The sequence below is a fragment of the Leptosomus discolor genome, chromosome 9 (assembly GCF_034619465.1).
Source record: "Leptosomus discolor isolate bLepDis1 chromosome 9, bLepDis1.hap2, whole genome shotgun sequence".
In the NCBI taxonomy this organism is placed as follows: Eukaryota; Metazoa; Chordata; class Aves; order Leptosomiformes; family Leptosomidae; genus Leptosomus; species Leptosomus discolor.
In genome coordinates this window covers 30,322,933-30,341,319 of record NC_141399.1, presented here as the reverse complement: position 1 = coordinate 30,341,319, position 18,387 = coordinate 30,322,933, and the positions used below count along the sequence as shown (strand labels likewise).

Below are 18,387 nucleotides of genomic sequence, written 5' to 3'. Positions count from 1 at the left end.
AGAGATTTCTTCTGCTGAAGTTTTCAAGACCTCATTCAAGAACTTCCTCTTCAGTCGGCAGCTAAAGCACCTGTAAGGTTGTTAGATGGCATCAGTTTAAAGCTCCTAGGTGAACACCCCAGAGAACTACTGGGTAAAAATGGGATTATCATCCCTATTCCTTTGTATTTTATGAATGGAAACAACTCATTTCCAGCGCTTTTTAAGCATTGAAAATGTTAAGCTTTGAACCAAAAAAACCTTCATTTCCAAGAATATAAACTGAAATTCTGCTTGTCCCTAACATCACACCCCCCCCCCCCCCCCCCCCCCCCCCCCCGGCCCCACCTTGTCAATTATAACTATGGTGTCTGCAGTCACTTCTCTGGCTCCTTTTATCTTCACGCAGGGTCCATTAACACACCAAGCCAGAACAAAGTCTGACACGAAACCCACCAAGAGGGAACCAACACCCTGTCCCACTGTGAACACTCACAGTTCTACCAACATGTCTGCTGGGCTCCAGCTGGAAAGCTCTGGCACATTAACACACGTGCTTTATCAACTGAAGTCACTGGGCACCAAATGCTACGGTATCTTTTACTGAGGAAAAAAGTAAGACAAATACATTATCTTAAAACTAATCAGAAAAGACTTGTTTGGTTCACGACTTTGTTTATTAAAAAGGTAGTATAAAACACAACCCCTTTAAGAAACAAAACTGAAGACAAATCAAGGGATTCTCAGACGCTGTCACAGGTCTAGATATTACTCCAATAATTGTTTTTTAAATGTTGGTTTTCTAAAGGGTAAATGAAAATGATCCAATTTAACTTACTGAAAGCAAATAACCTGTCAAAAAAACTCCAAGTCAACTTACTGAAAAGTTTAATCTAACAATATACTTTCATATTACAGAATGAGCAAAAAACAATTTGCTGCAAAAGATTTCGTAATTCTATAAATATTTTACAGAACTTTCAGAGTATCCTGACAGCAAGACGTCAAGCCTTGTATAATGAACACTAAAATACACACAAGTCAAATCAACACAAGTACACAACTTACATAATTCATTTATCATACTGCAGTATGTTTCCTCAAATTCAGAAATAAAAATGAAAATTTAAAATGCAACTAAAATCTATAGGTGTGCATTTTTTATTTTTTAAAAAAGAATTTGATTAGGTTATACAGTTAAAGAATTGGGGGCATGGATATTGGTTTTACTAGAAAATTTAAAGGCAAGTTTGGGTTTCTATGAAGCATCCAATAGCTTTAAGTTTTCTTGAGTGAATTAAGCTAAGTATTTGTAATTGCAAATAGATTAACCTTAACTGAATAATGTCTAGGACATGTTTTAGCTAAAATGCACTGCATTTACCATCCTAATGATTTTAAGTGAATTGCAATCCTTATACAAAACCTAAGTTGTACGAGGGACTGAAATTCAATTAAAAAAGTAATTAAAAGAAGTCAGCAGGAGAAACAGATAAACATTTTGATGCAAAATGAAACTAATTCTCTCTTTACAGCTGCATATGAACATTCGAGAACCTGCTACAACTTACGTGCCTTTTCTTTTGGGGCTTTTTGTTTTCAGACATTTACCTTGGCCATGCTCCTCAAACCACGTAATCTCTGATGAATATTTCTAACTCCATACAATTACCTTGCCAGCAAACCACTAAATAGCATTTGATTGTAAAGCAAACTACCAATATATCTTGAAGCTAAGCAACTGATTTTGTATTGCATGGTTAAGAAAGCAATTATTTATGCTGAACTGTGAAGTACCAGTTAGTTAATACTCTTTCCCTGCTGTTGTGTTTAAGTGGTTTCACATCCATCTCGTCACACTCTGCGATTAGTTTGAAACAGTTATTTTTCAGGTTCAAAACTGAGCAACAATATTATGCACAAACTGTTTCAACCTGCTGCTAGTTGTTGTTTTAATAATATGCAGAGGGAAGGAGACTGCTTTTCTTAAAATGAACCCCTGGCCAAAGGCCTAGGGGTGAAGGAACACACAGTACACTGGAACGGAACCTAAAGAAAATTAGAAACTGAGCAAAATTTTGATGTTGTCACTTCTAATGAGCACGACAAGTCATTAGAAAGCACTTTTAATTAAAGGTCAAATATAGTGAAAATTGCATCGGGGCTTTAACTTCTTACCGATTCATTTATGATGATGCTCAGTCAGGAAAAAAAAAAAAAGAGTTTAAAAATCAACTGAGCTTGTTCAGCTTCAGATTTGTTAAAATTTGGTATTAAACATTACTGCTCTATACTACAAGATTTTCATTATCATACTTCAAAATAGTAACTTTTGTGAAAAATTTTCATTTATGTTCAGATTAATTTATAAAAATTTCTATCATTTAAAAAAGGAAAACATTGAAAGAATTCAGTCTCAATCAAAATCTCCTGAAAAGAAAGTCACAGGTGCATTAACCTCTCCATAGACTATTAAATGCCTCAGCAACTCAGTGAATTGTTTATAAAAATATATTTTTACTTTTTACTGGGGAGTAACAGAGGTAGACAAAAGGAAAATACCACTTTGAGCGTAATGCCGCACTTCAGAACAACATTATTTCCATGGAAAAACAGCTTTTATTTTCTTCAGAACCCTAGTTAATAGGAAAGCCAGGAAATCATTTGGTCTCAGTCTTTAGTGTTAAGTCTAGAGGAAAAGGTGAAAAGACTAAGATCACATTTGACTTTTGAAGTAAGCCAATCAAGTTTGTACAACCAGAGAGAGGACTGTTACTGCACATATAATGATTCTTTATTTTCCAAAGTCTTTTTTTTTAAACACTAACACTAACCTTATTTTTTTGTATCTGATACCATGATAAGGCTTCATAGAACTGTACAACATTTATACATTTGTCAATACTTTCCCATATCAGTTGCAATTCCACTGTAAAACAGGTGATTTAACTGTCTAGAGTGTTATACGACTAGGCTCTCAAAATAAAAAGCACTAACAAAACACAATAGTCTAACACATCTAAAGCCTAGAGTCTAGAAGCTGGAAGAAGAAAAAAAAAAAAAAGGAGCACTGAAAGCAATACCCACCACACTAAATTACACTCTTCATATGCAAAAACTTCCAGCCCTCAAAGGTCTGTGGTGCTTGTTACCAATAAAAATAACTAGGTCAGAACGAACACAACCAAGATGTATCTGAATATGCCACTACGTGCAGCCACAAATCAGGATTTTAGATTCCCGTAATTGTTCGAACACTTGTTTTGCTGAAACACACAATTCACGCACTTGTAAAGATGAGAAAATGGTGTTTCTTGGCTGGCAAGAGTTACAGATCTTCTTTATAATTTCCAATTTTGGGTTGTATTATAACGAGCCCCAGACTTTGAAACCCTGAATTCAAGTATCTCTGTTGTAAGAGCAGATATTCTGTCACAAAAAGATGTAATTCATAACCACAGTGGCAAGTGTTAATTTTGATGCCCTAGTTGGCATACCTACCCATACATACTGATTACATATTACAAAAAAAACACCCCAACCCAAAACAGAGTACCATATAGACTTCTGGAAAAAATATAGATGGCAATCTCTGAGCACAAAGTTTGGAAACACCAATTTTCAGAGCATTCTGAATACTTCAGGATGGAAATATAAGAATCAGCATCTATGGTTTCTTGCAATCCAATATGAATCAAAAAAATTCAAAAGATCCTCCTTACAAATGTGCACTAGTAACCACTCATATGAAGTGCATGCTATGAATCCAACACCAATATTTTAATTGTTTAGTGCCTAAATCTGTGTTCTTCTAGCCTTAGGTATCAAAATCATGGGATTCTAAATTAAGAACAACTATGCCCAAAACAGCTCCCTTGAAGTTATTTTTGAAAGCCTGCCACTTACTAAGATATCTAAAGTAAGAATGTCTTCTAAATCCTTGCTTTTGGAACGATTTCTAAGAGGGCTAGCATTTGCTATTTCCATATAAAAGAATATTATTTGAAAGCCTATTTTCAAGTATTCTAACTTTTGCACAACAAATGTAGTTCAAGTTGCCAAAAGCCTTTAAATTCTATGAAATATGGCAGATCCCGCTTTGAAGAGCACGTAAGGCTGAACCAAAACGTTGAAGAACTCACACTCATCATTCTAACAAAATTAAACAAAACCCTTTACTCTAGTATTAAAGCAAAAACTAAACAAAGCAAACACATCAATCAAAAGCCTATTTTTGCATACAGTCTGCATACAGACCATGAGAGTTTAAGATCAGTCTTATTTCATTATGGCCTAGAAAGTGTGTGCTCATGCATTTCTAGTCTCCTTGACATAATTCCAGCCTCAACAGAAGATCTAAACAGGGGAAGAAAAAAGAAAAATTTCCTGAATGCTGTGATGTAATAATCTATCCTCGCTCAGTCTGCCTCATGCTGACTATGGCAACGCTGTTTGTTTTCCACTTCCTTTTAGTTTGCGACTTGGTACTACTCTTATCTGCTACTTAATGCATAGCAACATATCCAACGCATTTGCCCTATACGTACCACAGCATCTGCTCCACAAAATGATCCAAAGTACTCGGGACACGAAAATTTTCAAGGATGAGATACTGAATTCCAGGGGGTACAGGAAAATTAACAGTAAAATCCACAAATCTTGTAATAGCTTTGCATTATTTAAGTTACATATAGTTACATAAACTAAAGGTTGGAACATATTTCACACTTACGTAATGAAACACTGACAAGCATAGTTAGAACAAAAGCCTGATGAGTTTTGCTGCATTCTTGGCAACTTGAGTTACTTTACCTGAACAGCCAATTAATACAAACTTTTAGAATCTCATTAAATACTGCTTTTAATGAAAACTTCAAAGCACACAGTTGATGACATTCTAATATGCATATATTCATACGAATATTGTCTGCAGTCACCCTGAAGAAAGGGATAAACTCAAACATCACCCTAAAAACCATGCTTTCATAAAGCATTAAAGATGTTATGTATCTGCTTCAACATCGCTGCCTGCAAGGCTGCTGTCTGTAGATGGAGCACCATCTTCATTAATGCCCTCACCATTATTCTCCCTCTTATGGGCTTCATCATTTACATCCTCCTTAGATGTGTCATTAACTTTTGAAGGTTGTCTGCCTTCAGGCAGTTTAACACTACTTGTTGCAGAATCTGAATCAGTCGTAGTTTGCTGCTCCTTTGCATCAGGATCCTCTAAAAAGGATCCCCACACCTTCAGCCTTTCTTCCCTTTCTCTTGCAGTCTCCTCCACCTATTAAAGATATGTTTATACACAGCATTATAAAATCATACTTGTAAAAATGAGTATTTACACAGATAAGGGCAGGGGAAGGGGATGGGGATGGGAACACCAAGCACTTCCCAAATGAAAACAAATTTCAGTTTGGAAGAAATATTTGATAAAATAGGACCGTGAAAGGCTACCTGATAATCCGTTACACCATCCCATGTTTCAGCACTGAGCTGACGGCCACCAAACCACCTTCCGTTTAGAGTGAGCTTGCACAGATCAGCTTCTGTCGCTTCTTTAAATGACACAGAAGCCACACCATCAGGGTGTCGCTGTAAGGAGAGACAACTTGCCTTTAACAGTTTTCTAAATAGTGTATTTATTCCAACACCTTTTAGGTTGTGTTACAAAATCAACAGGATATGGCTCCAAACTAACCATACGTAATCATGTTTGAAAAATTCAATTTGCAAGCGTACACATTTTGTTCTATTGGTACCCCAAACAGACTTTTTGAACACAGAAAACAAGCAAATGTTTCAGCTAGTTTAGCTACAAATAAATGTATTTATAAGCTTTCAAAATTGTGACATGCATCCAAGTTATCAGGGAGAGTTAAGAGTTTGCCTTCACACAGGCTGAAGTAGATAGGTGCTTAGAAATTGATTTCCAAAACAGTACCTTTTAGAATACTGAAAGATCAGGTCAAGTTTCATGAAATAAACCCAGAAACCCAAATAAATGCTCCACTCACATCTGAAGAATCCTAAATGTTTTTCACGTTTACACATTACATCATTTCTGCCAACACACCATGTAAAAAATACCTACGTCAAATATGAGAACCTTCTTTACTTGACCAAACTTTTCACACTCTGTCCGCAGATCTTCTCTGATCTCATTTAGCACTAAGGGATCCTCCTGCAATCCAATCACACAGGTTAAACTAAACAGAAGCACTTACGTCTCTCAGCTTTATTTTTATCACCAATGGAATGCATCTGCCAATCTATAAGCCGTTCATAAATTGTTACGCTGCACCTGCAAAGCCACTTGGGAGTTGGCCAACTGCCCTCACTTGAATTTAATAAAAGCTATTTATTAATGAGGCTATTTTGTGCTGGTTTCTCCGTTCTAACATAGTTACTGATTACTCCTCTTTCCATCCCAAAAAGGAATACTGTCAGGAAATACACAGGGAAAAAGGCTGATTTGAAAAATACATTCTTATCAACACGATCATCTCGCTTTTTGGAACTAGATGAATACATTTTAAGCAGCTGCTTGCCACAGGAAAAACCTGCCTAAACACCAAGTTTTATTTTCTTCTCATCTGCTTAGAATTTTGCTAAAATTCTTACGGCAGAAAGTTCAGACAACGTTAACTATAACAGCGCAATCTACAGTAGCAAACTGCCTCTTCCTACCTCAAAGTCCTTTGGGTGAAACATATTCCTGATAATAACGATGCGTTCATGTCGCATTCGAGTTGCGCCGTCTTTCTTCTCAGGCCTCCAATCCAGCTGTCTAATGAAATGAAGCAACAGTAAGAAGATATTGTTGCGGCTCTCTTCAGTTTCTACAAGTATTTGTTGAAAAAAAATCATTAATGTGGCATTTCTTGCAATACATCAACTAAAACATGTATTTTGACACAAAGAGTTATGTTATTCTTCTAAAAAATGCAATAATCACCCAGTGTTACCACTTCTACAAAGCAGTTGAGGTTTTAATGTACTTAAATGCTCATAGAGGAAATATAAATTATTTTAAAAATCAAAGCGTTTTCTTAAAACACCGAAAAAATAATCTTTAAGTTTTAATGCCTTCCTAACATCAGCTCAGATACAGCAACCAGCTGCCGCCAAGTACAATAAAAGTCAATATTTTACCATTTTTTCCTTACTTATTGTGTAAAAAAGGAGATCCACTATCCCTTTGGCAAAATTTAACTGCTTTTATTTAAACGAGCATGCAGGAAACCCTCGAGTCTTACACAAGCATTGCTGCAAGATGTGTTTTACTCCACAGTGTACCGAGCCACTGCCACAAACTAGCAATGTAACTCAGGGCGTCTGTTCTATGAGTTTGCCTTCTCATGAAAAACGTCACTTCTTGTAGAAATGCCTACTTCATACCCAATGCCTACTTTATACCAAAAAAATGGACACATTCACTTACACTTTTAAATCTCAAAATCTTATACTGGGGAGAGATCTTGTTTAAGTTTCTTCTTGTACCTACTATTTTAGCTGAAGAAAACTTGGGTTTCCAATGAGAGTAGTTTTGCAAGTAAATTATGCTCTTCCAACTCAAAAGGAACACCAACTGAAGTCAGTTTATTCACACAAACCACTGTCAAATGCAATTTCATTATTTTCATACTTCTCTCTCCACACTGGAGACTACTTGCAGCAAGAACTAGCAATGTATCTTTGAGGCAGACACATTTCAAGACACTTTTATTTTTAATTAAGATATCAAGTAGCCTTTGCTCCCTTTAACTATGGCAAAATAGTGATGCATTACTGTTGTAATTGTTTAATGGAATGCAGCTTTCATTAAAATATTAACAGTCCCATATACTCAAACCTCCTTCTTTAATCCGCACCACTTTGGTTCCAAAAGGCAGAAAAACAATTTTTAAGTGACAAAAGCAATGAATCTAGATAAAATTTTAAAAACCAGTATATTTTATACCAGAGAGACATGTCTGAGGGAATCTACAGAGGTATTTTAGTATGTGCTCCTATGGAAGCTAGCATCTCTTGCCCTTTGCAACTAGTAAAGTCCGGTACAAACAATATGTGGACAGCCATAGTGTTATTACCTTATAAAAGTAAGCCTAGGTATCACGACAGGACTTGCACACTCACACACTCAGAAAAAGTCTTTTATCTCTCCAGAGCTGCATTATTTTCTTCTATAGCTGAAAGGACTTTGGTTCCCTACGAATTATTTTATGTGTCAATCACAAAGTAGTTCATTAGGCTAACACTTAATTTAGAAGTTCCTCCCCTCCAAATGCTTATTTAAGCTATTTCACTGTCAGGTAAGACTTCAATTTTTGCACAATTCTTAGAATTGCATTTGAAAGAAAGCAGCGCTTTACTAATAGCACTTAGAATTCAAGCAATAGTTTACTGAAATAAAAAGTACAAACTTCTGCTGTTGAGACAACTTCTTCTTGTAGTCTTTACATTTCTTCTTCTTTTTGCTTGCATCATACTCCCCCTTCAGTTGAAACTTCGCAACTTCAACATGCAATTTATAGCCTCTAATTTCTGCCTCATCCAGAAGTCTCAATGCAAGTTGAACGGATTCTCTCTATTTGAAGATAAACAGAGCACAAGCTTTAAAGGACATGGCACAGTCAAATTATTCCAGTAACATATAATCAAGAATATTGTGCTAAAAATCAATTCCCTGTCACCAAAAACCATAATGCCCTATCTCTTCAAATCTCTTGACACACAGCTGGCAATGCTTTCATCAAAACCCAGTACTTCTTCACCACTGTTATAGCAGATTAATCCTTCCAAAAGCAACTGCATACACTTCGTTTAAATATGTCACACAGAAACTAATCTGTAACAATCAAGCAAGCTGATGAACTAAAAAGCGAGAATAAAAAAAAAAACCTTCAGGGGGCTGAGTTTCTACAAAACTTGTATCACTTTTCCAAGAACAGCAGATGTTGAGGCTCTTAAGTAACTTTTAACGTTTTCCTAAAAGTCCTTTGGAGAGGAGACTGTCTTTATACTTGTGCACTAAACAGCCCTAACTACTAAAATTACAAAACTAACGTAGACTACAAGGCAGTTGATTTAGTACTGCCTGGTGCTTCTTGCAGAATTCAAGCAGACTGCACTTGCAAGCACTAACTTTCCAAAGGATTCACAAATGAAAGACCTGAAGGAAATAGTAAGCTTTTATAGGTTACTATAGAATGCAAGAACAGTTCTGAAGCTAACCAGTTCTCAACTAACAGCTGTGAACACAAGCCTACAGTATGTTCTTTCCTGTCTCACGATTTGTGTAATCCTGGCCACACAGTGACATATTTTCAAACTAAAAGGTGACGAGGTCCCCCACTTCACCCCATAATCACTGGCACCCAAGACGGGAACATGTGGAGACATGTTCAGCAGGTATTACAGACGTTTTCAGGGGGAGGGTGGGGGCGGATAACAGGAAACGAATGACGTGCACAAGCAGGTAAGTGGGCGTTTCTGGAATAAATCTTTAAAACAGACACCTGAATTCTAAGTTATACTTCAGATATTTCAAGAATCTTCTGAATACAATTCTGAAACAGGGGCCACGAGCATCTTCAATGGGAAGAAAAACTGCATTTCAGTGCACCACTGACCTTCAGATAGCAACAGAGGCCATCTCCTTTAAGATTTCCTTCCTTATCTTTGTACAGTTTGATTTTGTGTTCTTCTGTCTGAGGATCTCGCATAATGATACCACATTTTGACATGACTTGTATAAATTCATCTTTTGTAATGTCTGGAGGTAAACCTGCAAAATAAATTAAAACAGAAAGCTTGAATATGTTCAACTTTTTTTAAAAAACCTCATTTGAACAAAAACCCCACAGTGTTTCTTTAAATGAAAGATATCAAACTTAAGCATGAAATTTTACATATACCATAAGAAACCACTGCCCTTGGGACTGATATTTTTGGTATTTCCTTTTAAACACTATTTCATACCAGTAAATCCTTTTACTTTTTAATAGGTGTAACACACAGCAACAACTTTGTGCTCCCTAATATGCAAACCTACAGCTCTAGTGCTATACATGATACCAACACTGCAGTGGACACAATGGCCTATATGAATTTAACTACCCTGCCCAAGATTTAAGTTCCACTGTGTCCCTAAGGATCAGAGACAAAAAAAACACCCAACCTATAAACAGACAACTATTTTCTTTCCCCACAAATTTGACAAAAAAAAAGAAACTGATAACTTATTAAGTTTTTAAAGGACAAGGGGGAAAAAAAGGGAGAAAATTATGTGAATATTCCTGGATGGATGTTGAGAATTTGAGTGTGTGCATTTCTGTGACTGCTCAGAACCACCAAATGTACCTTTGTGTATGTACCTAAAGATAGCACCTCAACATCCAAATCAGGGAGAGAAATATCATAATAAATGCACAGATAGTTTCATTTCAGCTTCCCCATCACTTGCTCATTATATTCCCAGCTTTTTTTTTTTAGCATTTCCTCCTTCTTATATAATAATTCAATAATGTATTCATAAAATCAAATAAAAATTAAAGATTAAAATATTAAGTGACCCGTATAGTCAACACATCATTTTATCATAAACTTGTTCTCATTATCCTATTAGGAGATCACAGAAACTGTTTTTCCTGACTGTAGCTTAAAAAAAATTAGTGACTTGGCTGACAGAGCTCACAGAATATCACATTTAGAAGACAAAAGCACGGAATAAGTTACTTTCCTACATCTGCAATTTAAAGGTCACAAAGACATTATGCAGTGAGGAACATAACATTAAGTAGCTTGCAAGTGGCAGCCTGAATAGATAACATTAAAAGTCAGCAATATATGAGTCTCTTTCACCATCTTCAGCTCAAGCTAGACAAATAAAACGCTATTACTTACCCGTCACATAAACATTTGTGTTTCTGTCTTCTTCAACATGAAACCATCCTAAAAGTAAGAGTTTTAATTCAGTTATGCCAATGTGTCAAACATGGGAGGGTACACTAATGTTCACATTCCATCAGATTTCTGAGAATTTTTGCTTGCTAACAGGAAAGGCTCTGAACATGCCTTAATTTGCCTTTTTTTCCCACCTTGCATACAGACTTAGGAGGATACCTATGAAGTACATAGAATTTCAAAGCCATTCTGGAAGTTTTCAAAACGACCCGTTCTTTGCTGTGCATAACAACACTGAACAATTGCCAGTTTCCACTCAGTACTATACAGGCTGCAGCCTACACAGAGGGAAACCTGTTGTCACAGAATCATCATAGAGTGGTTTGGGTTGGAAGGGACCTTGAAGACCATCCAGTTCCAACCCCCTGCCATGGGCAGGGACACCTTTCACTAGACCAGGCTGCTCAAAGCCCCATCCAGCCTGGCCTTGTCACTCACCTGGCTCAAGCTTCCGTTTTTCTGCTTTTTGTTTTGGATCTGTTTGTTGTGGTCCTTTCTCATTTGCTGAGGGTTGTTGTGCTCCTGATGTCTTAGAACTCACTGGCTGTTTACTTTCAGCTGCTGTGCCAGAAGCAGATGAACTGTCTGTATCCTCTGCATGGAAGCCATAGTTGGCATGATAAGTTGCCAGAAAATCTTCTGTTATCTGAAAAGAAATTAGGAAAATGAATCCAAAATTTCAAGGAACTACCAATTCAGGTTTGTAAGGGTGTTAATGTTAGTTAGATGATGGTCATTTTCTTATCTGGCAACGTAGAAAATAATAGTATTTTAAAACTGTTTTTAAACCATCTTTGTAAAGCCATACACACAGAAACAATCAGTTCGGGCACTACCTGAACTAGACTAACATCCTAATTCCACACAGCACATGAAGTTTTTAAACAAGCATTTCACAATTTCTGCCTTTTTTCAAGCAAAGCTTTCTGCTTTCCACATAAATTGGACTTGCCTGAAGAACAGAAACCAAGCACTCCTGACCATGTTGAAGAGATAAAGTGACACTGAAGGTTAAGCCAACAACTTATCCACAGACGATGAATGACTGACACTTGTAGGCCCCTGCCATTTCAGAGATGACATGTATTTGTGTTGATAGACAATCAATATTGCACTTCGACAGAGATGTATCTTAACACATTCTTTATATGGCCAGACACTCTACTTTATATCCTACTAATATGGCCAGACACTCTACTTTATATCCTACTAATAGATACATAAATTAGCTTGCTCTTTCCTGAAGAGATACTGTATTTAGATAAAACATAAGATTGGCTAATGCCCATCTTTTAGAAACCAAAACTAAAAAAAACCCCTACAAATTACAGCCAGTATTTCCAGCCAGGTAAATCTTAACACTAGCCACTAGCAACAACATGCAAAGAGATAATACACCATAGCTGATTTTGCTAGCATCGCTGTACTACGAAGTATTTTCTGAAGTTACACACTCCAAAATTATTTACTCCCAAAGCTGTGGCTTAACCTTTGAAAACTTTATCTGACTCTGACCTGTGCAACACTTGCTTCATCTATATTCAAAAGGGAACAAAACTTATTGTCATTAAGCTATTTCAGGAAAGCAGCACAATGGACAGTAGTAAGTGTCAATAACAATGCAATCTCGTATCTTCTGTAATGGTTTGAAGCTGACGTTTCAACTCTAAGCTTTTATTACAATAAATCAAAACCACAGAGTTGTCATGTACCAGGCTTGTCATGAATAACACAAGATGCCACAGAGCCCTATATAACTTAAAAGTTCAGCATGAAATAGCTCCTACACTAAACAAGACTTGCAACACACCTTGATCAGCAATGTGAGCAGCTGCTCTTACAGACATGACATAACACAATGTCAAAGAGAAAGGAAGAGTACAACCACCTTCAGTGAAGAAAAGACTGTGTTCTCATCAGGTTTATTACATTTGACACTAGCAATCTTAGCAAATTCTTAGCTTCACAGCTGATGAAATCCAGAGAATAAAGAAGCTTTTAAACTTTACAGTGAACTATATTATTCGTTTTCATCAGAGAACCTACTGATAAATTAGTGATTAAACCTGCAACAAGAAGTCACCTTCCTGCAGCAGTATTATTTTTCAACTTCAGGGGAATCACGTTCTCATGAAAAGCTAAATGTATTCGTAGCACATTACCTACCATGGACAGTCAAATTTTGCCAGTCAATAACAAAGCCTTTTTCCCCATAAGATGCTATCATCCTAACATATATACCGTTACAACTACTTCAACTTAAAATGGATTTTTGCAAGCACAAACAAATTTACAGAAGTATAAAGGCTTTTATCAGAACAGATATCATACCATGCCTGAATGGAGAACAAGCACTCATAGACTTTCTTCCTTGGGGCTTCAATCCAGTTCTGGTGGAGAACACCCCAGAAAGAGATCAGTTCTACCTCCACACCCACACAGTGGTACAGTTTGAGGCAATTAAGCTTATAGGAAAAGAAATACAATACTACAGTACATGCTACCATGTAATTAACTGCTGGTCACACTGAAACGGAAAGGAATAGATTAACCAAATGAAGAACAGATACCCTATGCTTACAGAGGACATCCAGTGTCTGTTTTTTCATAGCAAGTGATGAAGGCAGGCAGATGAATCCACCATGTGATTTTGTGTTATGTCTATGTGAAGGACTATAAAAAGTTGGCATCCATCAACATAGTACCATGGAAAGCAAAATCATTAAATAATACATGAAGTTGCAATCACTTTTATTAACTATTTGACTGTCTCTAGATTTTTCTAAGGAATGTTGACAGTTAATACTATTAACTTTTTGCACTGCTTTGAAATATTCTTTAGTGGAAGTTCAGCTGATGCTCTACTCCCAAAGTAGAGTAGTAGTGCATCTAGTCAGTAGATGGTGACTGCTTAGACCAGTCAGAATATTTTAATCTTTTGTCAGAGAACAGAGATAAGGAATTTTATTACTGTTCATGGAGTAGAGAAAGAACCACAACTTCTGGCTCCTGCCGTCTCTTAAATCTATTTTGATACAATACTCTGTGAATAGTCATCATCAAAACAAAGTAACCTGAGATACTATGATATCTAGCTCAGTGACCTATCTATGATGCACAGTGCTTCACAATGATTCTTTACCAACTTCTACTATACATCATATTCATGAAAGAACTTTGCTGTTCCTATACAACCTGTCCAACCCTTAACGTTATCTCCTCTCCAAGACAGAAATTTGAGGTAACAATGGCATTTAGGAAAGACCAATGCTCCTGAGAAGAGATAAATTTAAAGAAAGAGGTGAGAAAGAACCATAGAATCATAAGGTTGGAATAGACCTCTGAGATCATCAAGTCCAACCACTGACCCAACACCACCATGTCCACTAAACCATGTCCCAAATTGCCACATCTACACGTTTTTTAAACACCTGCAGGGATGGTGACTCCACCACTTTCCTGGGCAGCCTGTTCAGATGTTTGACCACTCTTTCAGTAAAGAAATTTTTCCTAATGTCCGATCTAAACCTCCCCCGGCGCAACTTGAAGGCACTTCCTCTTGTCCTATCACTTGTTACTCAGGAGAAGAGACCAACACCCACCTCACTACAACCTCCTCTCTGGTAGCTGTAGAGAGCGACCAGGTCTCCCCTCAGCCTCCTTTTCTCCAGACTAAACAACTCCAGTTCCCTCAGCTGCTCCTCATAAGACCTGTTCTCCAGACCCATCACCAGCCTTGTTGCCCTTCCCTGGACACGCTCCAGCACCTCAAAGTCTTTCTTGTAGTGAGGGGCCCAAAACTGCACACAGTATTTGAGGTGTGGCCTCAGCAGCACCGAGTACAGGAGCACAATCATCTCCCTAGTCCTGCTGGCCACACTATAAAAAAGAACCCTTTTAAAAGTTATTGTGCTTATTGGATATAGCACTCCACAGGGAGACAGGGATACTCAGTTCTCCTCTGCTCCACTTTGTGAGCCTGGACTGTTCATGTTTTTACCCCTCCCTAAGCCATCTGCTACATAGACACCTGACTAGGTCTACACACATATAAATGTGGCACTATAGGCTTCATTCTCACTCAGATCCTCTGAATTGCAATGAATTCAGAGTCATAAATAAGAACCTGCACATTACATTTATCAAGTATATGCTAAAAAATGTCTTAATACTTTTAAATTATGTAATTGTCCTCATTTACTGTTACATAGTAACAAAATTAGTATTTCAGTTGTGGATCAGTATATTGGTTCAACACATTAAATCTATGTTCCCTGTCACCATGAAGCACCACGTTGTTACTGTAAGTTCATTTTTTATACTCAAAATATTTAATAAAAAAACAAACAAACAAACAAAACCCACAAGACGAAAAACTGTAACATGTTTCCATTTTGTGGAATGCCTCTAAGCCAACTACAGTTAATTTTCAAGGGCATTTCCAAGACCTAAGGAGAGGGAACAAGACAGCTTTACACATGCAGTGCTTTCAGATAATAATACAAGAGAGCAGGAATATACTACTCCATTTTCATCTGGACCCCTTAACAGACTAGTTCACTTCTTCGCTGCCAACAAAAGACAAAGATCCCCACAGTTACTGTGATAAAGAGACCTGAACATGCCAAAGGCAGTACCAATTCGTTAAGATCTACAAATATAACTGCGACTTGATGCCAGGCCCGAGCAATTCTACAGATTCACAGCCAAGGCGAAAAGCCAACCTACAGCTCTTCACAACAAAAGAGCAGAAAGCAGCCAGTAAGGTTACTGATGGGACAACACCAGCTGCCGTAGTTTTGCCTGTTAAAAAAAGAGTGTTTCAGACCTACGGAGGCTTTACAGCCGACATCTGGCTGAATCCAGACAAGTGAGACACCTCCACGATGAGGGGACCCAACATCAACTGCTCTTCATTCTCACCCTTCCTCGGGGAAACTTCGGCATGCCGCGAGGAAAGCGCTGCCCCACGGCGCCGCGCGGGCGTAGGGGAGCCGGTGAGGCTCCCGCAGAAGGCCGCAGCCAGGCGCGGAGGCCGCTCCCCGCAACGGGAAGGGGGGGAGGGGGCACCGAGCAGGCCCTGCGGCCCGCCCTCGGGTAGCGCCGGGGCTCCCCCCACACTCACCTTGGGGAACCAGGCCTTCTTCTCCCGGTCCCACTCGTAGGCAGCCCCATCGGCCGGATCCACATAGGTGAAGGGGTCGGACTCGCCCTCGCCGCCGGGCTCGGCCTCGTACTGCTGCTGAAGCTGCAGCTGCCGGTAGAACTCCTCGTTCCCGTCCTCGCCGCTCATCCTGGCCCGTTCAGTGGGCCTCGGCGCGGGGTGGGGCGAAAACACCCGCACCGGGCCTAGGCACCGGGCCTAGTCGCCGCGCCGCCGCCGCCTGAGGCACCCGCTCGCCCCGCCCCTCTCGGCGGCGGGGCCGGGGAGCGCGCGGGCACGCGCAGCCGGGAGCGGCGGGTGCGCAAGGACGCTCGCCGCCCCACGCTGCCGGCGACCGTCCCAGAGCCCTGCAGCGCGCAGAAGCGGAAGGGGCTCCCCGCCCGCGTACGGGTTTTTCCTCCCTCCCGCCCCCATCCATGGCGCAGCCACTGAGCCGCGGGTTGGATGATCACGTGGAGAGCGGCGGAGCCAATGGAAACGAGGGCGGGAGGGCGGGGGACACCCTTCCTAGAGAAGGCTGGGCGCTGGGGGGCCGTGGGGGCGCGCGCGGCAGCGGGCGGGGTTTGCTTTCGTGCCTGTGGGCGCTCCGAGGCCTGCAGTGATGGCGGCGCGTGGGGCCGGCGGCGCGTGGGGCCGGCGGCGCGTGGGGCCGGCGGCGCGTGGGGCCGGCGGCGCGTGGGGCCGGCGGCGCTGGGACGGGATAAAGGCTGTCGTTCTTCTTGCCCTTTTCTCTCCGGCTGCGGCTCTGCTTCACCACAGGCAGGGCCTTGGCACGAGGACGGCTTAGAGACCCTTCTGGGCCTGCTGTGGGCAGGGAGCCATGCCTAGGTGGGCCTTGCATGGAGGCTGTTGCGGTTTTACTTACGTGATAAATTAAAACCCTGCTAAGGGGCACTGAAAGTACTTCCTCCTGCAGTACTTTTCCCTATTGTGCTTCGGGCAACACTGAACAGTCAAGTTGCTGCTCTCAGTTGAGGTGCTGTGCAGCTAGCTGTCTGTCATCTGTCACTGACACTGAAAGGCTGTTTTCATATCCTGCTAGAGGCAAAGACAAAAAAAGAGGTAGATGACACAAAAATGATATGCTAAATGTGAACGAATCACATTGGTTCTTGCTCCTCCCTTGGCACAGGTTTCTGGTACAAATGGTTTAAACAGTTAAGCCTCCTGGGCAGAAGGAGCCACTGCTTGGATCTACCCGGGTGGCACAAGTACCTGTTTTCCACAGGACGGGTGTGACAGGCTGAGGGTGTCCAGCTATGGCTGTTGCGCTCCCTTCAGAAAGGGTTGATACATGGGTACAATGCAAGGGATGAGGCTTGTCTTCAAAATTTTGAGTTTGTTTGCATTAATGAAGCCTCCAATTAGTTATTAATCAGTATAGTCTTTGTCTGTAGGTACTTAAATAAAATTTTCTTAATCGAATCAGTTCTTTTAAAAGACTTTCATTCAGTGCCATCTAGTGGTTTTCACAGTTCGGGTCACATCAAAACTAAATTTAATTGCTAAAGTATGTATTTAAAAGTATTTTTATTTAGAGGATGAAGAAGCACACCGTTTAGGGTTTATTTTGCAAAATTTAACCTACAGCTATAAACCCCAGGTATTAAAACAGTGCAGGTGTTTTAAATGAAAATTTAGCTGAACAGCCCCATCGAAGCTGGCAGTGGCTGGTTACCAGTGGCATAATAATCTTGCCACTCAGAAATGAAAATTACATTCAGTACAGGAATTTTCCAGAAAGTATTCCAGGAACAGATATGTTTTTACTGCCGTACAGACTAGAATGGTAATAAAATCAAAGACACAATCCTGAGGTTGTGAAGCTCTGTAGGGAGAGATCGACATCAGCTAACTGGCTGGGCAGCAGACTGTCAGATGGAATTGCTGAAGGTATAAATAAAGACTTTCAGTCACCTTTGGCTGTTACACAAAGAACATCCAGCCTAGTTAATGACACCTTTCATGGTTCAAGAATTTTCTCTTGGCAGGGCTCTTACGATAGTTGCCCAAAGATTGTTTTGTGATCGGTTACGAACTGACATTTGTATTAGCTCTCAAATAGGTCTTGGATTTTGGTGAGGAACATGAGAGGCTTAACATAAACTGTGCTTACTTATAAAAATTAGAATTGGATATATATTTGGAAGTAAGATAATCATAGCCTTAAACATTGTAAGAGTGATACAATTTAAGTCTTAAACTGCTTATTTGATTTTGGCAGAGTTTTTTATGTTCATAACCTGAGTAAATGTAGTGACATCTGTGCCCAC

General features: G+C 39.6%; 1 protein-coding gene across 1 annotated transcript; it reads right to left on the bottom strand.

The window, feature by feature from the left end:
- Window positions 1–637: 637 nt before the first annotated feature.
- Window positions 638–16,280, bottom strand: HTATSF1 (HIV-1 Tat specific factor 1). The gene is made up of 9 exons (XM_086470170.1): window positions 16,076–16,280; window positions 11,389–11,596; window positions 10,891–10,938; window positions 9,618–9,772; window positions 8,409–8,572; window positions 6,673–6,772; window positions 6,077–6,166; window positions 5,440–5,577; window positions 638–5,266 (listed from the first exon to the last, which is right to left on the bottom strand). Exons 1-9 carry the CDS (start codon window positions 16,241–16,243, stop codon window positions 4,982–4,984), a joined length of 1,356 nt encoding a protein of 451 aa, XP_086326296.1. The 5' UTR covers window positions 16,244–16,280; the 3' UTR covers window positions 638–4,981.
- Between the last annotated feature and the right edge of the window lie 2,107 nt (window positions 16,281–18,387).